The sequence below is a fragment of the Leptinotarsa decemlineata genome, unplaced genomic scaffold (assembly GCF_025532065.1).
Source record: "Leptinotarsa decemlineata unplaced genomic scaffold, Ldec_3_MD MMD2_tig00000035_RagTag_RagTag, whole genome shotgun sequence".
Lineage (NCBI taxonomy): Eukaryota > Metazoa > Arthropoda > Insecta > Coleoptera > Chrysomelidae > Leptinotarsa > Leptinotarsa decemlineata.
The window spans coordinates 14,319,572-14,343,222 of NW_027412540.1; the positions used below are offsets into that span (position 1 = coordinate 14,319,572).

Here is a 23,651-nt window from a genome sequence, read left to right on the forward strand (position 1 = left end):
GCACTTGAAATACGGCATTCTCGGATGGGGCAGGGTGTCAAGAACACACCTTGATGCATTGGAAGTATCCCAAAGAAGGTTCTTGAAAATCATCCTGAATAAAAATAGTAGATACTCCAGTGATTAAGTATATAAAGAGACAAAACGTTTGATCTGAGACAAATATACTTTGAACAGCTGAATATTGCAGTATTCCAAAAAAAAATTGACCTTCTCAATCTGGATCATACGTATCTCACCAGAGGAAGAAACAAATTTGTCCAACCGATAATGAGCAAGTCAGTAGGCTAGAAAAGTCATCAATTTTTGGGTCCAAGGGCTTTCAACACTCTTCCTGATGAAATAAAAATTCAACAATCGATATCAAAATTCAAAAGAGAGTTGAAAACATATGTATATCAGAGGAACCGGAAAGCGATCCACCAAATAATTGAAAAAATTGAAAAATAACATCTTACAGCAAAATTAGTATACAAATATATAGAATATTTTCTATGTACCCCGGTTTCATTCGTTCTGTTCGACTGTTGATTCTTTTGTAAAAGTTTCAGTTTGGATCTAATTACACCTTCTCCATCAAATTTGATTATTAAAAACAGATTAATAGATATTTCAATACATTTTATTTCATGATTGAGATATTTCAATGTCATTGTGAAAATGTAATATTTCAAATATTATTATTATTTATGTGTTATTTATAATGTTATTATCTGTCATATTTATGTTATCACGCACAAGTCACTTCTGTGACTTTTGTGATATTGTCTGTTTGTTCAACTAAATTCTCTATCAAATGTATATAATGATATATCTGTGAATAAACATTATTATTATTGATATTTTCATAAGGACAAATTGTTCTATTTGGATGCACTGAGATAAAAATGAAACAGTTTCACTTTGTTCCATATATTGAAGGCAAATACTCTGCAATCAAAATAGCATTCACACGGCATTACATTCAAAAACCAATATACACGTTCATCAAAGCACCCTTGGAGCAGTTTTGTTCTCAACAATAAAGCTTTAACTAACCCTCTGATTGGTCAATAACTCAGGGTGGTTACCATGGCGATACAAAAGCTGGGCCCGTTATTGGCTTGTAGAGCTTTAAGCTCCGCCCACGAGGGAAAAGTGCTCTAGCTTTACGTAACATTTCTGCATAAGTAATCTAATCCTTGTTGACAACGTTTCAGCGTGAAGTTTGATGATTTTTCCAAATGATTAATTAAAGAGTTGTTTTATCGGTTTTGCGATGGAAACTGATGCCACTTCCAGCGCCTCTAGTGACTCACACATCGGGAATTTTTGTCTTCCTTCTTCCAACTTGAATTACTATACCGACAATTTGTATTTTGCGACGAACTGCAAGCTCGACAACTACTTCGCTGGTGATAAACTTGTGAAAAGAGCGGAGACGACTAAAAAGTTGGATTTTTATAAAAAGGACGAGTACTGTGCTGTGAACGGTGTTTCGAAAGGTGTCACAAGAAGTGATGTGAGTAAAAGGGGTTTGGATTATGGAGGGTGTTTCGAGAAGAAAACGGAAGATAGCAGGAGAATGCAATTAGACTATTTCAACAATAATAATAGCAAGGATGTGAAAAAGAATGGTGGGACAATTCAACTCAGTGGAGTGGATAGTTACGGCAAAAAAGCTGTTAGTTTTTCTGCCGATCAAGTAAGTGTTGACTCATTTTTATTGATCGGTATATTAATAATGAAGAGAATGTTTGATTTTTGTCGAAATGAGCATGAGGGTATGTCAGTACCTAGACTTTAAAATTACCGTTCAGTTATTTTCGTCACATGCTGAGGGCTCGGAATCATTGACTTATGTAGGTAGATCGGTTTAGAATTGTGTTCATCTGTTTTGCAATTTGAAAGTATGAGAGTTTCATGAAAATTACGAGATAATTTCAGAAGTTCGGAGACAGTGGCCAATGGAAAATCGTCCGTACATAGGTTTATAACATAAATTAATTCAATTACGAATATTATTTATTATGCACTTGATTTTCTCATGTAAGAAACAATAATTTTTAATATTATCAATTTTATTTTTCTGTCAATACGCTTTCAACTAACCCTGCAGGTTATTTTCAGATAGTTCAGTCGTTTAGTGGATATGAAAAATGAAACAAAATATACCGGATGATTTCATATAACTTCGATTGGATGTACTTTTAAAATTCAAGCCTTGAAATCATAAATAAGTGAAATCATAAATTACCAAAGTTAATTTTTGGTGAAAAAAGTGAGTATCGTTTATATAGTGTCATCCCTAAAGTATGCACCAATGGCAAACTTATTTATTGAGGGTTTTTCGACAAAATGTAACTCCTGATAAAAGTTTGTGCATCCCCTAAAAATAAACATGCACCAACAAAATACAGTAAAACACACGTAATATACGAGAAGCCTTCAAATTTTTGATTCTGAGACTAAAGAGTAAAGTACCTACTCTTATTTCGAAAAATCTCAGGAAATGTTATTCAAAATAGTGTTCAGCTTTAAAATATAAATCTAGATTTGAAGTCATGGCCATTTGAGCAAAGTTTAACTTTTTTACCCATTTTTTTAATGGTGACTAAGAAAAAAAAATGCTAAAACGATAAATATACAGCATCCTGTATAGGACGATTTATTTCAAAAGCCTGCAATATTACGAATTACCCAACTACGATGTTAACCACAGTCAGTTTTTTGAAGAGTAAAATAATTTTCAAAGTTTTTGGTACACAGTTATTTCTATTTTTTGTTAACACCGAAAATTACTCAAAATAATACTGTGTTGTAACAAGAACTTAATATTTAATAATATCAAATAACAAAACATCAAAATAAAATTGGTATTTTGGAGCAAACTCATTGATTTTCTGGAGATTTTCTTGTCCAAAATAGTTCTTCAAAATAATCTCCAGAAAATCAATGGAGTTTGTTCCAAAATACCTATTTTATTTTGATGTTTTGTGATTTGACATTATTGAATATTACGTTCTTGTTACAATACTGATTTTCAGTAATTTTCGTTGTCAACAAAAAATAAAAATAACTTTGCACCAAAAATTTTGAAAATTATTTAACTCTTCAAAAAAATTTACCGTTGTTAACACCATCATAGGTGTGTAATTTGTAATATTACAGGCTTTTGAAATAAACCATCGTATACAGGATGCTGTCAATATATTGTTTTAGCAAATTTTTTTTTCCTTGTCTCCATTTAAAAAAATGGGCAGAAGACCTTCATGCCATACACGGTCGAAGGCCTTCTAAAATAACGACATGAACTTTTCGATTGTGGTTTAGCTCTGCGATGGTGTTTTCGACCAGTCTCAGTGCCTGTAGCTCAGTGGAGTGTTCTCTCCTGAAGCCGAATTGTTCGTCAGGCAGAACATTTCGGTACTCAACTTCTTCGCAGAACGACTCTTTCAGCCAGCTTAGCCGCCGACGGGAGCAGACTGATAGGGCGATAGTTCTGTGGGAACAGCAGGTTCTGACCCTGTTTTGAGACCATGACGACGATCGCATGCTTCCACCTTTTGGGGAAGTATCTGAGGGTCAACGAGCTCTTAATGATATGTAGTAGGTTTTCGACGCAGTTTTCTGAGCAAACAAAATTAATTCCAACTAGTATGAGATCTATCTGTAGTTGATTCAGTAGGATGTCCACTGCGCTACCTGCAGACAAAGTCCGGAAATAACTACACAAACACATACTCTGGGGTGGTAGTCAGAATAATGAACATATTTCGGAGAGGTGCATATGACATGCCCAAGTTTTTCACCTGAAGACACCCCGTGTATTTTAGCCATTTTTGAAAGCAGCTATTTAATTTTTGGTGAAGGCGTCGGTTGTCATTGCTAATTTGCTTCGTGTCGGATATACCGAAATGAGTCAATTGAAAAAGTTGCTTAGAAATCGATTTTGACCCTTGCATACCAAATTTCAACCCAAATTTCGAACATAGTTTTTTTGGAGTTTTCATATTCAAGTCTGATTTTCAATTAATGGAATAATCAGAATCAATTAAATAAATGTATTAAGAATTGTTGAAACTCAAATTATGAAACTGACGTAATTGAGATTGACGAGTATCCATCCAAAATCAAGCAAATTCGCAACCAATCATATTCAACAGAAAATTGAAAAAATCCTTAATATTGGAGGCAATCTACTAAAGGAGACTAAATTCGATCAACTCACATTTGAAAACAATGATTTTCAATTTTAGTTATTTCAATATATTTATTTCATTGATTTTGACTATTTTATTGTTTCTGTTTCGATACCACTAACTGAAAACCGGACTTGAATCTGAAAATTACAAAATCTTTCAAATGGAAGATATTGATTGCATAGGTGTCTGGCGGTTTTACTTAAGCTTTCTGCGCGGCATTATCACAAGTACAAATACATGGAGCCATTATATCTGTATTATTTCCTGGACACGGATATCACACAGGTAGCTATAGTAGCGGGTAGCTAGTATTGTAAGCACAAAATCTATTGACCGAAACCATAAATGTGTGGCTGGCCTCTGCTGCATTTGTACTTCTTGTGGCAACCAAGTGTTGCTCATCCTTGCACTTGGCTGCACCATACGCCTCCTCACTCTGCAGAGAGAGACAGAGGACGAATCATATCGGCGCTTTAGTTTTGGCTGTTCCTGTACAACCCTTTAGTGAAAATTATGGAATCCCATCTGAACTTGATGTAATTTTCGGTATAGCTAATATAACCTCATTTTCCTTAATGGAATAAAATATAACTAATATATAATGGGAAACATACTTTTGGCTTTTTATTTCTCCACCATGGAAATGTGGTAAACTTCCAAAGAAAATAAGGAAGGAAACTAATAATCTTTATGAAGATCAATAGAGTATATACGGAAGATGGAAGAGAACAAAATCTAGGTTGTTGAACCGTGGTAAAATGGAACCTGAAATACCAAGCGTTCCATCTGCTACTGCGGCAAAAATCATTTTCTAAAAGTTTCTCTTTTCAATTTGAATGGATATTAATATTGTTTATCTGTTTCTCATGAATGAATGAATTATATTCGACTACACAGAAAACTCCACTGTGAATTGTCACTTTTATTTCCTCACTAAGTCCGTGATCCAGGAATTCTTGGGCAATTTTTTCTGAACCAGAGTTTTCTGGGATTATTCAAAATTTCACAGGCTATTTCACTTTAGTGACAGTGACAGTTTCTTCACTTATCAAACGTATCCAGTCTCATCCGTTTTGAGTTCTCTAGTCGGCACTCTTTATCAGATACTTTAAAAATTTCAAGTACTTTCAACAAGTTTCGGGCTGATGTGACTGATCATGTAGGGATATTTAGCTACGGCCATTCATTTCCTCGAAGCGATGAATCAATCAAGTTTTTTAATGATATTTTTTCACCTTCAAAGCTCTGAAGTCGTCTTGCAATGATAGTATGCTTGCGGAGAATCTTGACTTCCTGTAATGTAACTAGGATGAGTTTTATAACTGAATTTTTCTACTCTGTGCTCTGTGCTCGCCCTTCAATACGTCAGAGGATTCTCGGAAAGGATAAGAAGAATTGGTCCAAGTACAACCGCAGAACCTGCTTCAGATCCGGAAACATCCATTGAAAGTCTTTATTGCCTGGCACAAAATAAATACACAGCGAGGAGAAATCAGCAAATTGGGAATAGCAGGGCATGCTTAGACTCAACATAACATCAAGTGGTCCCAAGCTAGCGTCGAGATATAAAACGTATGGAAACCTGTAATCAAGCGGAAAAACCGCCAACTCCCGCTTAACCGGTGAGGGGAAAGAGGAGATAGGTGAAAGCGTTGATATAATTGAAATTTTCAGCTATTCATTTAAATTTCATTTGTTCAAAGATTTCAAAAATCATATTAGATTCATATTAGACAATGAAAGTCTGAACTAGTAAAATTCACCATGAAACATTGTCTACCACTTTCAAACAAACGTGTTCTGATATTTGTCGCCATGTCAACAAACTTTGAAATGAAAATCTATTTGGTTGGTAAATGGAAGACGTTTCCAAACTGTTAGTTGATTTGTTAATTACTCAGAGAACAGCATAGGTAATAATGAAAAATAATTGAATCAGATACTCAGATTGAGAACCTTGACTTGCAGTACAAGCATTAAGTCTTCTCTTCATCGAGTCCGGCACACGTTCAAAAATCACTGAGGTGTTGCGTATGACATTAGGATTGGGCATAATTCTATTTCTCGAATCATTTTCGTCAACAACTGGTGCTGCATACACAAGCGATTCAAGAAATTTCAAAGAGGAATAATCCAGAGGGTTCAAGTCTGGAGGTCTAGGTGGCCATGTAAGATATTCACGAACGATTACACTGAAATGAACAGGTGCCTCGTTGTGTATAAACCACATATTCACCTCTTACTAGGAAAGGTACATCCTCAATCAATTCTGTCAATGTGTCATCTGAAAATTGTCTATACGTCACACCATCGAGTGAAGAAGAAAATGCGCCCAGAAGTTCATCGAAAATTTCTTCTAAAATCAACTTTCTACAGAAGCATGGGGATTCTCATACGTATGAAAAGGTTAGGTTGTTTAGAGCAGTAGCTACGTCGCGTCGCTTCGTTTCGTTTTCACATTGTCCACTTATTTCGGATGCTTAAATTAGTGACTCGTGTTGCCCCATGTGTATCGATTATCAATACACTTTTTATCATTGAAATTTATTCAAATTGAACTCGCTATCATCTCTCCATCATGCGTGTTTCGGAATTCATTGATGGAATATAATGTAATTTTTCTCAGGTGCAATGTATGTGTGAAGCTCTCCAACAAAGAGGCGATATTGAGAGGCTAGCAACCTTTCTTTGGTCTTTACCACCTTCGGAGCTTCTACGAGGAAATGAGAGTATCTTGAGAGCCAGGGCAGCAGTGGCATTTCATAGAGGGTCATATCATGAATTGTACTCTATTCTGGAATCACACGCTTTTCACATAAGGTGGCATCCAGAGTTGCAGACTCTTTGGTTTAAGGCTCATTATAACGAGGCGGAAAAAATCAGGGGAAGACCCTTAGGTAAGTCGTGGGAGATGTGAAAAATATTGTACAGTGTGTCAATTTGAAAACTTCCCACCCTCAATATCTCCCTTCCAGTACATAATATGAAAAAATGGTCAGACAGGTCAACTTTATTTGCAAGGGGGACACTCTGAATGAATATTTTCAACCCTCGGGGTTCAACCCCCTAGGAGGGGTGGATGTTACCCTCAGAATTTCAAATGGAAAGGGGGGTCAAGTGGCACATCATTTTGAAGGGCATTCAATTCGCTTGCCGACGGTGCCCTCATTTATTATTTTCCGATCAGCAGTATCCGAAAATGTAGTTCTAAACTAATAGAAGTAATTAGAATTGGCCTATACTAAAATGCCTGGTTATCAAGTTAGTATGCAAAGAAATACAATTTATTGACTCTCTTATAAGTAAAACTTGTGATGACGGGTCAGCTTTTCAACTTTCCATCAGGGGTAAAATTAGACAAGCCTCAAAAAATTTACATTAATTAGTTATCTGATTTCGGTGACTTTCATTTGGGTTTATTATCGGATTTAAAACTCTTATCCCTTTTTTGTTACTTCTGCTATAAAAAGTATCGTTTTTTGAGCAAAAAAGGTGTTCATCGCATTCAAGCCATTTGGTAGTACTATCATTTCAGTTTCATTTGTTGAGCTGATCAGCGATACCTTAGAAAGTGTATAAATTGTAAGAATGGTTTACACTATCCAAGACCGAATTGAAATAATTTTTATTTATGGAGAGGTGGGCAAGTGCGCACGAAGGGCGGCATCTCTTTTTAATGAAAGAAATCCAAATCTTAATATAAGTCACCGGTATGTGCTTGATTTGGTGACAAAGTTTTCCGAAACTGGTTCGGTGAAGAATAAAAAAAGGAATAACCCAGAGTACTGAATGAGGATGCTCAAATTGAGGTGTTGGGAACATTTGCTGCAGAGCCGACTAGCTCCTTACGATCAGTAGCAGAACAGACGGGAATGTCACACGAGACTGTAAGGAAAGCACTGAAAATGCACAAATTTCATCCATATAAAATGCAGATTCTCCACGAGCTCCATGAGGATGATTATGACAGAAGAATAGAATTCTGTGAAATCATGACTCTTCGAATCAATGCTTTACCTAATCTTCTGTTCAATATCTGTTTCAGTGATGAATGTTCATTTTTCCTGAATGGCAATGTTAATAGGCAAAATTGTCGCTATTGGAGTGACGAAAACCCTCACAATTTTCGAGAAGGACATACACAACACCCACAAAAAGTTAATGTTTGGGCTGGTATTCTTGGAAATGCCATTATCGGACCTTTATTTTTTGAAGAAAACTTGAATGGTGATCTGTACCTAGATATGCTTCAAGCACCTATCGATCCACTTATAACTCACGAGCTCGAAACTCAAATTGATGCACACGGTAATTTACTGTTGCAGGAAGATTTGTTACATTTCCAACAGGACGGTGCGCCACCTCATTATTTTCGCCCCGTCCGACAATGGTTGAACGAGCGATTCCGGGAGAGATGGATTGGCAGAAGGGGATCAATTGAGTGGCCACCGAGATCACCGGATTTGACTCCATTAGATTTTTTTCTTTGGGGATATCTCAAATCTGTCGTTTATAAAACACAGCCCACCGATATGGATGACCTCAAAGGACGAATTACAGCAGCATGCCGGTCAATTAGTGGTGAAGTTTTCCAAAATGTTCGAGAGGAGTTCGAAAACAGACTGTATTACTGTTTAGAGCAGAATGGACAACATTTTGAACATATTATCAGATAAAGCGTAACAAGATGGTTGAAATTTGTTTTTTGCAATTTAGTATTTTTTGTTTGCACTCGATGCGTATTTCGTTAACTAAGTAGTTCTACATTCCTCTCACATCCACGAATTCGAATATTACTCAAGGGTTGGAACGATGCTACCTAGTACGATGCTCACCTTTTCCAATAGTCCATTACAATCATTTGTTTTGAATACCAACCTGAATACCAAACATCTAGTGCGGGCGAGTTTTAATCATTTATTCTTATTCACTTCTAATCACCGTTCGTTTGGAACGTTATTGTTCAAAAACTGCTCATCAAAAACTAATGAAAAAGGTATCATTGGCAAGAGAATTGAATGCCCTTCAAAATGATGTGCCACTTGACCCCCCTTTCCATTTGAAATTCTGAGGGTAACATCCACCCCTCCTAGGGGGTTGAACCCCGAGGGTTGAAAATATTCATTCAGAGTGTCCCCCTTGCAAATAAAGTTGACCTGTCTGACCATTTTTTCATATTATGTACTGGAAGGGAGGTGGGAAGTTTTCAAATTGACACACTGTATATAATGTGTTTCCTGAATAAAGCTTTTAATTATTCCTAAACCTAAAGGAGTAAAACCTAATGAATGTATTCAAGAAACACTTTAATGTGAGATTTTTACTGCTCAGTTTCACAGAAGGGCACGCAACACGTGTTTTGCTATACAATAGCTTCTTTAGGCGTGTCTACACCCAAAGAAGCTCTTGAATAGCGAAACAGGTGTTGCGTTTTCTGTAAAACTGTACATTGAAAGATAAGATAATTTTTATTGATCTTTTAGATGTATACAAATAAGATAGGTTACACATACATTATCACCCAAGAATGAATATTATACTGTTTCACCCTTTATTTGTGTTTTTTTTGAATAAGACCGCTACATACTCGTCAGTGTAATAAACACAATTTGAAATCAATAGATATAACTGTGTAGTGAAAGATAAAATAATATTTATTGATTTCGAAGGAGTAATCCCTAATGAATGTATTGAAGAAACACTTTATTGTGAGATTTTCACTGCTCAGTTTCACAGAAGGGTACGCAACACGTGTTTTGCTATATAATAGCTTCTTTAGGCGTGTCTACACCCAAAAAAGCTATTGAATAGCGAAACACGTGTTGCGTTTTTTGTAAAACTGTGTAGTGAAAGATAAGATAATTTTTATTGATCTTTTAGATGTATACAAATAAGATAGGTTATATATACATTATCACCCAAGAATGAATATTATACTGTTTCGCCCTTTATTTGTGTTTCTTCGAATAAGACAGCTATATACTCGTCAGTGGAATAAACACAATTTGAAATCAATAGATATTTCAGATACATTTTGAACAAGTATTGATTTAACTTTTTGACATGGGGAGGTAGAATATTGTATAAGTTGACATCAATAGAGTTTCTGCTTGACTTTTTCAGTCTGAAAGTACTGGCCCTCAACAAATCACATCCTCTCGTCTCATGATCGTGGAAATCACAATTTCTGTTTGATGATGATTCATTTTTATGAATATATATCAAAAGTTGATTCAGATAAATAGAAGGTACTGTCATTATTTTCATCGAAAGGAAATGAGGTCTACAGGAGTCTAAGAAACCAACCCCAGATATTATCCTTACGGCCTTTTTTTGTAACATAAATATCCTATTTGCGTTAGTACTATTTCCCCAGAAAATTGTTCCATATGAGATGTGAGAATGGAAAAGGGCGTAGTAAGCTGATAATAGCGCCTGTTGAGAGATTATATCTTTCATTTTCCAAAGAAGAAATGTGTATTTCGACAGTTTAATGCTAAGTTGTTTAATGTGCTCTAATTTTCTACATGTATGCCTAAGAGTTTAACACTGTGTCCTTCAACCCGAGAGGTGTTTGATGTAAAAATGATATGTTGAGTTTTATTTTCGTTCACCATTAGATTATAATCTAAGATAATAATCTAAGAGAAATAATTATTTCTCTTTTGAACCACATGTCAGCATTCTTTATTTATATCGCGCACCAAATTACCTTTGAGTTTTCCGTATGTCATAAGAGTATTATCATCAGCGAAAGCAAAACATTTATGAGGTGACATGAAGGAAAAGTGATAATTTCTATAGATAATGATTAAAAGAGGCCCGATAACCGAGCCTTGGGGAACTCTACATGTAACTGATTTTAAGACGGACACATTATTCGAGTCAATTGACACATATTGGTGTCTGTTTGTCAGATATGAAGAAAAAAGAGACAGGGGGGGTTCCTCTCATGCTATAGTCATGTGATTTTTTCAGTAGAATAGAATGGGAGACGCAATCAAATTCTTTTGTTAGATCACATAAAGCAGCAATAGTGTGTTCTCTTTTTTCAAAGCAAGTTATTATATTTTCGATTACTTTATTTACCGCACTTATTGTGGAGGATGATTTCCTAAATCCGAATTGATTAGTGTTGAAGAGCTTGTACTTATGAAAATACTCACAATGAAGTGTTTTTTGAATACGTTCATCAAGTGTGGGTCGATTCCATCTGAGTAGTATGATCTGAGTAGTATGACACTATACTCTGTTCATCTAAGCAACAGAGTACTCCAAACCTTTATCATGCATAGTGCACGTGATCTTCCAGACAAGGCTGCTTATACAGGGTCGCACTGAGAAACAACCGATTTTTTTATAATGAATTGCGGCTGAGTACAGGACATTTTTTTAGGTGGAGTGTAGGGATACAAATCATCAGTTTCTTCAGCCGTTTCACTACTTAACATTATAAAACTTTTGAACTTTAAAATAACGTATATGTACACACCACAGGCATTAAAACGTAACTGACTACTCCAACAGTGTAACAATGAATTCCGGCAGCTGATTGCAGTTGAATCTGATTGGTCAGCGTGAGGAGGCTTGTGTCTTTAACCCAATAGATGCAAATGTGCCTGGTGACCATGCTTTGATCACGCATCTATCTTTGTTCGGGTTGCTATGTTTGTTGGATGGTCATAGTTTAGTATTTACTATTACTTTTTCTTCCTTTTAAATTAATGTGCATTACACATCGATAATTCATTGGTATCCTCTTCACTAACGGATACAAACATTTCATCAATATACCTCATGCAAGATTTTTGGCTTTTCTATCAATTACGTTGATTTAAATGCAACTTGTGAAGAGGTAGGTAGTTTTTATTGCCTTCGAAATAATTCGTTTTGAGCATTATGAATATTTTTGATTACCACATTAGTAAGTGGAGGTGGTACGGCTTATTTTTGCCAGTAAATAACCTCTTGAAAATGACATGAATATGATAATGGCATACTCCAACAAATATTGTAGAATAATGATTTTTTTTATTATCAATCTACAATCTTTTCGATGATTCAATTGGTAACAATTCAGATGTGGAAAAAAATGAAAAATGAAGATTCAATATAATCAGAAAAAAGTAATTTGATATGATCCCCTCCCCTCAAAAAAAAAACAGAAAACTTCAATATATCTAGACGAAAAGTACCAACCCATAAGGAACAGATTTTTGAGTTTTTGACCCACAATTTCAAATAAGATTGGTATTTGAGTTTTTTATGTATATTTTTTGTTATTTATGGGCTTCAAGTTTCAAAATACTGGAATATTTGAAAATAACTCGTAAAATGTTAGGTTAGGTCCAAAGTGAGTGGGTCTATTTGATCCTCCACCGTAACCCGCAAGGGTTTATTGTGGCTCACATCTATTCACACTCGACCAAATAAACCCAGTTTCTCAACGAAGCCGCGACACCCTTCCCATATGAGGGTTTTTGCACGTCAGCTACACCTGACAATGCCTTAGATTCACCCGTGCAGGGCTTTTTCGCCTCTGGTTTTGGTGAATTATCACTTGAGCGCAAAAGTTTTGCTAACCTGCTCATGGGGGTTCGTTCCTCCACCTGAGACAGATTCTGTGTACGCTGCTCAAGAATTTGGTGCAAGGCGGTTTTATAAGGTACCCCGCTCTTGAGGAGACGACTCAGTCGTTTTCTGGCTGCACCACCAAACCTTTTTTTTAGGTTCAGTTATTTTATCAGGAGTTGGAGAGTTGAGAAGCTCTCGCACCTGATCTAAATTTACAGGGAAGTCAGTTGGAGTCGTAAGCTCGACATCCATCTCCTCTGTAGGCTTAGCGTTGGAAATAATTTTAAAGTTTACTCTGCCCATAAAAGTCCCACGAGTAGCTAGGGAAAGAAGGTCAATCACTCCAGAGCCCCGCATTACCGTGACAAGACGATGCTACGACGAGAGGGCGCCCGGTATCTCGAAGGTTCCGCAGAGGCAGCTGGGTCAGTGTCATTCATCCTCTCGGCACGGATATTAAGCCATCGTTGGGATGCCATTCTGTCATTCCCGTATCTAGCGGGGTTACGTGGAAGCAGGTATCCGATGGCCGGTTTGTTCAACCCTCTCATCCCAAGCCAGTGCACTCGCCAAAAACAGCATGCACAGTGGTTCAGGCAGTGAAAGATGAACAAAAACAGCCAATCCGCCTCGTAAAATGTACTATAATATGAAAATCTTCTACATTCAGTTCTTCTAACGAATGTTTGGTACTATCCCATTCATCCCATTACCTATTTTGATAACATATGCTTGGTACATTCTGGTTTCTTTCAACTAGTTTTGTTAATGGTTCTGAAAATCAACATCGTTCATGCTGTTCTGAGTAGAGTTCACACATCCAATCCACTAGGAATTATTACTGACAGTCAGATATGACTGGAATAAAATTCAGTTTGAGTTTAAAGTTTTTGATATTAAACCAAATTTTAATTTTCATATTTTCTCAAACTCCATGAGATACAGGAGTGATATTGAACTATCGGGACTGGTGAATTAATAATCAGACGGACACAGCTTTTACAAATAATAAAATTTATTAATAACATCAACAAAGCGACAAACAGAAAATAACAGTGTAACCTCGTGGCGAGAATAAATGTGTTCGAAGTAACTTTCTCACTGACAAAAGGTCGAGTCATAAATTTTTTCAAAAAGGATCAACCACTTGTGTCAGTTCGTTCTAAATATCCATCTGTTTTTTAGTCAATAAATTTTCTTTTCGAGAGAAGAGGGCATTTCAATGATGTGCGATGAAAAAATATAAAAATGCTAAGTGAAAATTAAAATAAAAGAATTAACATAATAAACCCAAGCAGATGGATATTTTGGACGACTGCTCGGTAATAGAGTTATGAAACGTTAATTTCCTAACTACAATTTATAATACATACAATAACGAAATGAAATGTTTCTAAACTAAATAGTTGAAAGGAAAAACTCTACAAATTTGTTCTTAAAGTTAAAATGCTCTTTCAAAAGATTTCTTAAAACGTACCCTTCTCATTAAAAAAAGGATGAATGCCGATCCCGATGAGGTATTGAAATTGCAGTAAAGAAACTAATGCTCGAATATTTTTTTTACATTCACATACAAAACCGTGAACTATTCTGGGCTGTTTTCAGTGGGCCACCCTGTATAAATACCTTGACTGAAGTAACAATTAAACTAAACTCACGGTTGAATCACTTACACACATTCTAAATTAATTTAGGTGCCGTCGATAAGTACAGGCTACGCAAGAAATACCCCTTACCAAAAACCATCTGGGACGGGGAGGAGACGGTGTATTGCTTTAAGGAGCGGAGCAGAAACGCCCTGAAAGATTGCTACTCTCGGAACAGATATCCGACACCGGACGAGAAGAGAGCACTGGCAAAAAGAACAGGTCTCACTCTCACACAAGTTTCGAATTGGTTCAAGAACAGGAGGCAGAGGGATCGAACGCCACAATCTAGACAGTGAGTATCTGCTTGTTATTGAAAGACAAAAAAAATAAATCATTAACCTGAATCTAAATATTTTTTGTCTTTATTCCAGTCAACCTAGCATATATGCGATTCAATTTCATGGTATCCTAGAGCTGACATCGAAGGTCAATTTCCATTCAGTTATTTAGACTTACACAAGCCTAACATTGTAAAATACTAGGTTGTTTCAAAAGTTTTGTCCGTTTTAAGGTCATATGTTTTTGTAGTTTCATATCTCAATAAATATTCATTCTACTGTGTTGTACATACTGATCGACAGAGATTTTGTACTCTATATATTGATGCTATTCATTTTTTCCAAATTATAATTTGCTGCCTCTTTTCAACTTTACTATACAGGGCGCTCCAACAAAAACTTGCCCCCCTGTAAGTCAGAAATGGACGTGTAATAAAAAAATTTCAAAGAACACGTCAATTTTTATTTCTAGGGGGACTAATTCTGCTTTAGAAATAATATCAATGGTATGGGGGTTGGGCAATACAGTTTTTGAAATATATTTCGTCCCTCTATTATTCTGTAATTTTTTTCGTTTTTGAGAAATTAAAGTAGGTAGATGGCCACTGTCACTTCTTCACGAATTATTATTCAGTCATCCTTGTTTACTGTGTTCCAACATGAATGTGCTAAAGCTACTGCTACGAATTATCCAGACCACAACGTGAGCCATCAATACGTTAAATAGTTAATGGATGAGTTTCGAACCTCAGGTTCTATTCACAACAGAAAACATGAAGTATCCCGTGCTGTCAGAAGTGACAGAGTTGAATGAAGTTGCAGTTTTAGGACATGTACAAATGAACAATCGACAATTCATCAGACAAGTAGCTAGAGTGTCTGGTGTATCAGCTAGTAGTGTTTTTCGGATTTTGAAAGCCTACAAATTCCATCCTTTCAAAATAAGGCTAGTTCAGGGATTAAAGGAAGATGATCCTGATCGTCGACTTCAGTTTTATGAGGTGTTCAGCGAGAAATTGAGCAATAATCCAATACAATACATGTTTTTCAGACGACAGTTCTTTCATGTTGAATGGTGAAGTGAATAGACATAATTGTCGTTACTGGAGCGATGTGACTCCTCATTTGGTAATGGAAACACATTCACAAACTCGAATTGAATTTCTGGGCCGGCATTCTTGGTAGTCATATTATTGCACTATTCTTCATTGAAGGTAATTATAATGGAGACATCTACTTGAATGTATTACAAAACTCTAGATTCTATGGTTACAAAAATTTAGAAAATGATGACAGTTTAGTAGAAAATCAAATAACATTCCAGCAGGATGGTGCAACCCTACATTTTGATGTTCGGGTGAGACATTTTTTAGACGAACGTTTTCCAATGCGTTGATTCGGAAGAAGGGGTCCAGTGGAGTGACCAGCTAGATCACCTGATCTCACACCGATGGACTTCTTTATTTGGGGACACCTGATGTCGAAAGTGTACTTTAGTAAGCCTACAAATCTAGAAGACCTGGGACAATGCCGATTGCTGACTCTGGACATCTTGAATAATGTATGGAACGCTTTCGAAAGTAGACTGTATTATTGTATGAAACTAGGTGGAGGACATTTCGAACAATTCATCTCCTGATTTTGTTTCCACTGATATTATTTGTTGTTGATTTCCTTATTCAAATGAACGACTGCGAACTTAAACAAAAAGTTCAACATTTAATTTGTCAATAGCCAATGAACCAATTTCGAAAAAATGTACAGAGGTAATAGAGGGACAAAAGACCTTTCAAATGACATATCACTCGACCCCCCATGCCATTGAAAAAAATAGGGGGGTAGTTGCTGACCGCAGGGGGGTGAAGTTTCGGGTATGTTTTTCATATTAGAATTAGTCCCTTTAGAAATAAAAATTACTGTGTTCTTTGAAATTTTCGATCGCATGTCCGTTGAGTCACCCAGGCTTTTTCCAAAGGCGAAAACTCACCAAATGAATACCATGGTTACTATATGAGGTCAACGGCATGTGTGATTCCGGCAACCGATAACTTTCTCACCGGTAGAACCTTCGCCATCAGGACCAGGCAAAAACGGCCTTCGTCGACTTCATCGAACCCCGAGCAACCTACTTTTATGGTGACTGAATTAATCCACTTGTGTTACTTTGGCAAAAGTATACTGATTCAAATGGAGCTTATTCCGATTGAATGTAATAAGTAGTCACTTTAAACTATATTTGAAGTAGACCCATAAAAACCGATCACATTTTTGAAACAACCTAATATGTCTTTGATAAACAAAAAACATAACAAGAATTTTAAACACCCCAAGGAATTAAATATATTATTTGTTTATACAACAAAAATTTGTGCTGGTGTTTGAATATATTCATTTCATAAATTTCTTTTATTAGCTAATTAGATCGTTTCTTCAATTCATTTTTGTGAATCGGTGGGGTTGATGAAACTTTAAATCGAATATTAATTGTATGAACATCGATTCGGAACTAATTTATTCATTTAAGTATTTAGAAATCTTCGTTATAATTATACTGTGGAATAAGCATGCCGCTTGTAGCCAACCCATTACAATTAATTTGTTGGTGATTCTTTCTCGTCTCTGTACCCCATGAAAGAGGCGTAAATAGGATTTCTGTATCTCTTGAATTTTTAGATCATTTCTTTTTGTTGAGCAAAATCATACCGAATCAGCAAAATTCAGGACAGACAGAACCAGACTGTGCATTCCATAATTTTTTATGCTTCTATAGAAAATTTTTTGTTTCCATAAATGATATTGGGAGTTTCATAGGTATTTCGAAAGAGTTTTTTCATATATATTTTAAATTTTGAAATACTTTCAAGAATGAATCCAAGACTTTGTGCCTGATCTATAATAGACTAGTAGTTATTGTCAAATCTTTCTTCCTGACATTCGTCGGCTCAAAAATTAGAATATTTGACTTACTTGGGTTATTAACTAGATAATGATCACTTGCAGATTCAACAAAATTATCCTCATTGACTTGTTCGCAAGCCTTATCAACATTTTTATGTTTTAACGAGCTATAGAGGAATATTAAACAGTTTAATCTTCCTCTTTGAAGATGATCACTTGGTAATCGAAACACGTGTCGAGGTGTTAAAAATAACGATTTGGTGTTGGGAAAAAACTCCAGATTAAACAGTTTAATCTTTCTCTTTGAAGATGATCACTTGGTGATCGAAACACGTGTCGAGGTGTTAAAAATAACGAAATGGTGTTGGGAAAAAACTCCAGTAATATTCATTACTACACCAAAGGTTCCAAACAGTGCATCACAATTATGATTTATATACTCAAAGGAAAACTTTATCTACGTTTGCCCATACTCAAGATCACATTTCATATATAAAATTTCTAATATCTTTCATTCCATTCCATTTCAGAAAAAATGTGTCGATTTATCATACTGAATTTAAAAATCCCCAAGAATGTGAACGCCAAAACGTTTTTTGTTCTAGGTTAATATCATTAAGATGAATAAACCTATACATTCAATTAAATTTTATTAGATGTAATGAATATGCACGGAATCTTCAACAATATTGATCTCCCTGTATTTGTAGAACATGTTAAAATTCTTGCGATTGATTTGGACCAATATGGACCTAGACTTGCAAATAAAAACGGACCATTTCTAATTGCTCAGAATGTGGAGCAAGCACGTGTGGAACATAACGAATATTAATGTTTTCGTGCAGAATAAAAATTAATGGCTATGAATGTAGGAGACTGTTTTATGGCGTCTTGTTTGGGACACTAAGTTATACTGTTATGAAATTAATTTCATTCATTTATATAACGAAACTACTTTTCCCATCCAGCAGTGGGGCTATTTTAATTCATAGGTGATTATTAGATATAACAAAATCCGAGCTGATAGACCATGGTCGAACAGAAATTGTAGTACTTAATGTTTCGTTTGTAAGTGCGATGGACATCCTCAGTGCTTCGATAAGTTTGTTGTCGCTGGAATTGCAAACTTTTGATGCTTTATAAAGCTCAGATCAGATCTTTGGAGTATTGTTCTCATGTATGGAGCTCCGCCCTCCAAACATACCCCGAATCCATTTTTGTCCTTTATTTTTTCAATTCTGAAAAATATATTAAAATCAGCCATGCAACATTTTTATGGCAAATCAATTTTTCCAATTTTTAATATCATGTTGAATAATTTACTGCATTATTTCATCTGGTTAAAATTATGAATATTGTCGGTACAGTTTCGGTAGGTGGGATTTGCCAAAATATGTTTTATTCCATAGAGAGACTCTTCTCAAAATCATTTTTACATAATTTTCAATGAAGGTGCTTCGATCATTTTTGCAAATTAAGAAACCAAGACGTATTGTGGACAATCAACCCAATTAGTTACTTAGAACAACGAATCTCTGTGGCATTATAAAGTAATGATAATAGATTATTTAAAAAATATTTGCTGGTAATATTTACTATTTTAAATTATGAATCTACTGTCCCGTTACTTGACGAAAATTATAATAACACTATCCAGTATAATAATTATATTATTTTTACACTCTACATTTTATTCAAGGCTCTTTTCACTACACGGTGATTTCTTCAGTTGAACTGATACATCAAATTATCCCACAATGTATTTTATATGACTGTGGGTAATTACATAACTGTTTTAAAAAAATCTGTTTTAAAATCTGTTTTTCCGTTAATCAGCTGTCGCCCCCATACGAACGATAATTCTCAGAAGTTGAGTAACTTGTGTAAGCTAAAGACTAACGAGGTCTTACCTTTTAACGTGTGATTCCTAACACGGTTGCAGAATCATCCCAGCTTCAACCAGATAAATTCTCTCAAGAAAAATATCTGGTCGAAGCGGGAATCGAACCCACGGTCTTTCGATCGTGAGTCGGGCGCACTACCACCGCGGTCAATTCCAAAACAATTCCACACAACTCAATTGGATAACTGATTGATTCTGGTAAAACATATAGATTTGAAAAATCTATATAATGGTGAGTGAATGATTCATTCTTGATCATTAAACAAATTGGAATGTTTGCCTTTATTGACATTATTGACAGAGATTTTTTGTATGTAATATGTCGTAATCCATGTTGAAATTTTGATAGTTTTTTAAAAGGTGGCAAGAATAGGGAGAATTGGTTTTCTTCAGTTCAAAACTTCTTCTATGTTCGAAGATTAACGTTCTGAAATAAATTGAAGTCTTTCCTATGTACACTTTTGAGCACGATCCACATGTTAATTTGTAGACATTTGATTTGTTATCTTTGTCCATTTTTGGCTTGTTTTTCTTCATGTCTACCCAAGGAGGCACCACTGTTATATGCTATGTTATATTCTCTTTTGTTAGTAGCAGTTTTATTTCTCTCAAAAAATATTTATTCATTCATCAATTTCTATTTGGCACCTTCAAAGTAACCCTCACTACACTACACTACACTTGTGCCAGGGTTTTTTTCAATCCTCAAAGCAGTTCTGATATTCACTTTCTGGTATAACCTTGAGCGCTCTCAGCGATTCAGTTCTTATCTCCCCAATCATCGCAAGATCCCGTCCTTTCATGGGTCTCTTCAATCTTGGGAGTAGTAAAAAGCCGCAGGGGCCAAATCTGGTGAATACGGTTTCTGAGGCATAATTACGGTGTTGTTTTTGACCAAAAAATCTCAAACACGTAACGACGAGTGAGCAGGTTCTTTATCGTGAAGCAAAAGCCTTGAATTGTTTTTTCACTATACCAGACGTTTTCTTCGTATTGCTTCTCGCAAGTCGCGCACAACTTCAAGATAATACTCCTTATTGACCGTACGACCATGTGGCGAGAACTCTTGATGCACTACGCAACGTTAATCGAAAACAGTGAATGAAACCTTGACATTCGATCGAACTTGTCGTTCTTTTTGGTCTTGGCTCTCCTGGGCTCTTCCATTGAGACGATTGGTCCTTGGAATCATGGCCATACATCCATGATTCGTCACCAATTATGACCCTTTTGAGCAAATCTGGTTCGCCGCTGACGTCATTCAATAATTCCTGAGCGATGCTCATGCGACGGTTTTATTGGTAAAAATTGCATGGCATCAGCCAACCGATATGCCGACATCATCAGCAACTTCTCTAATAGTGAGTCGATGATTCTCCGTAACAATATTCTTCACTTTCTCATTATTATCATCGGCTGTTGATGTGCTGAGGCGTCCAGGGCTGGCATCGTCATTCACATATTTTGAGACTTTCTGACGAATGTACCTACATAAAAAAAATAAAAAATCGCTAATCGATTGTATGTAGTCCGCGAAATTTTAACATTCACCTAATTTTTTGAATAGCCCACGTATGTGGACTTGTTTCAAAAGTTTTTTGTCAAGGATGTGATGAATCATTTTTGGGTTGAAGTTGTTTACTGCAATTGGTTTAAAATGAAAATTCTCTGTGGACATCGGGATATTGAAGAGCTTGTGTATCATGCCAGAAAATAATGGGTCACTACAAGATGGTTGTGATGATTACGATTCATCCTGCTTCAGTAAATAAAGAAATCCATATTCGAAGTGGTTTGAATATAATTATTAGATGATGAAAAATTTATTTTTTTAGCTTTCGCTTAAAGGAAAGTTGAGTTTCTCACAGCGGAATTCATTATTTAAAAAAGTTAATATAAATTGATAACAGTAGTTATCGTATAAACATGAATTTGTACTTGTGATGCACTGTTCAGAACCTTTGGTGCAGTAATGACTACTACTAGAGTTTTATCAGGTGTGCCAGGTAGGGGGACAAGGGATTACAACGAATGAATTTTTGTTTAGTAAAATTACAATAAATATTCAAAATTACGAGAACTTAATTAACAACAATAAATTGATAGGTGAAGCCAATACATGCTAGGAGACCATCATGAAAATGAGAAATAAAACTTTTTCATTACTTTTATTTGTAACTAACGTTATTGCAGTTTCGTCCTATAAGGACATTTTCAAACTAATATTTATTGTATCAGTTTGAAAATATCCTTGTAGGACGAAACTACTGTACCGTTAGTTACAAATCCAAGTGGTATAAAAACATGTACTTGCCAAAATGCTTATTCCCGTTGTTTTTTATCCTTTTGAATCCCAGAGACTGTTTCTCGTTTCGTCGCAATCCATGGAATCTTGGGATTTATATAGTGAGATAACTCGAAATCCTCTATTGAAATTGTTAATTATATCAATGTCATTATGGCCGTTTTTTCAGTACCTACACTTAATTCTGGTTATTCTCATTCCAATTGGAGATCAAAAATAATATCACTAAAGAAACATACTGAGGCTACCGTTCATCATATTATTATCAGTTTCACCTGACATAGAAATCTGTGATACTGTGATACTTGACCATTCTTTACCATTCGAACAGGGCCTCACTTAACCCATTTTTCCGTTTGAAACAATATCTTTTCGAATACTTTCTGAACAAAAAAGTGTTTGTGATGAGTCTAATAGATTCAAGAAAAAGTTGATGATATACCTTACATTACATATACATTTCCTTTCAAATTGTGGTATATAATTTATCAAATTCAAATTATCCATTTATTTTTCCAGAGAACTAATGATTGGCAACATGTCGTTGAGTCAAAGCAACATGATGAATGCAATGGGTAATCACCAAGGAGGTTTGGATATGGCAGCGTTCCAGAGTGCTTCGAAGTTGTTTGACCCGAACTGTACGATAACTTCTTGTTATCCAGACTACCAAGTAGCATAGAATCTGAGTGTGGATTGTTGTTGTTAACTAAATTTCTGTGTTTTGTAAATTTTTGTAAATAGTGAATATATGTGTATACTTCTTTTTATTCAATATATTTTCTAAAATATTATTGCTGCATTAGCTGATTTTAAAATGTATTTCAATACACCAATATGGATTCTAATAATAATTTCGAAAGAAGTAGTGACATAATTGAAGTTAAAGAAAAATGATAGGGTACAAGTTTTGGGATGATTCTGAGAAGTAACAATATACAGGTAATTTTTCTAATTGATCCTACTATTGCTATCTCGGAAACGGTAAGATCTAAATAAAAGTTTCCTATTTTGGGGAACTTTTCAGATCGATAATATCAATGGTTGTTTTTGACATATTCGCTAAAAACTACAATTGCCGAAGGCTCTACCGCCTTTATTTCGAAACACACGTTAAAAGGTAAGACCACGTTAATCCTTAGCTCGCACAAGTTTCGGCTTCTGAGAGTTGTCGTTTGTAGGGGTGCGACAGCTGATTAACGGAAAAACATATTTTTTCAAACAGATCATATCATATATCATAATCTGATATAAACAAATTTGTAATGCGACGTTTCGTTCATTTTCTATCAAAAACTTCATTTTTAACGGTTTTATTTAGCCAGTCTTGTTCATTTATTTATTTGTTTGGGTCAAATTTAGTAATAGTAAATCCAAGATGGCCACAGCCACAAAATGGCGGATTACCTATTTTTTCACAACTACCTCAATATGGGTATCAAATGATATGTCTTGACAAGTAGAATAGTAGTTCACTTCGAAAAAGATGCAGATTCAAGATGGCCGCAGCTACAAAATGGTGGATTCAATATTACCTTGTAATACTGAGGCACTGAATGAACTAAACAGAATAAGAAAAATTGAATGACAAACTTGGAAACTAAAAACTTGAAAATGAAATAAGTGAAAAAAAATGTTGAACGGTTTCAATGAAAATAGTTGATAATGATGTAGATATGTAGATAATGATGTAGGTGATGATGTAGATTCTTTCAGGGATTTGAAATCCCTGAAAGAATCTGTAAAGAAATTAAAAAGATTAGATGATAAAACAATTTTATTAGGCAAAAAACTGAAATTACAATGAAATAACATACAAGCAACAACCGGTAAATTCCGGCAAGACGAAAAAAAATTTTT

The 23,651-nt window shown here is 35.3% G+C and overlaps 1 protein-coding gene across 1 annotated transcript; it reads left to right on the top strand.

The window, feature by feature from the left end:
• The first annotated feature begins 1,158 nt into the window (after positions 1-1,158).
• LOC111517706 (homeobox protein SIX6) lies at positions 1,159-22,585 on the top strand. The gene is made up of 4 exons (XM_074171937.1): positions 1,159-1,684; positions 6,811-7,081; positions 14,453-14,699; positions 22,311-22,585. The coding sequence occupies exons 1-4, from the start codon at positions 1,259-1,261 to the stop codon at positions 22,471-22,473; spliced, it is 1,107 nt and encodes a 368-aa protein (XP_074028038.1). The 5' UTR covers positions 1,159-1,258; the 3' UTR covers positions 22,474-22,585.
• The last annotated feature ends 1,066 nt before the right edge of the window (positions 22,586-23,651 follow it).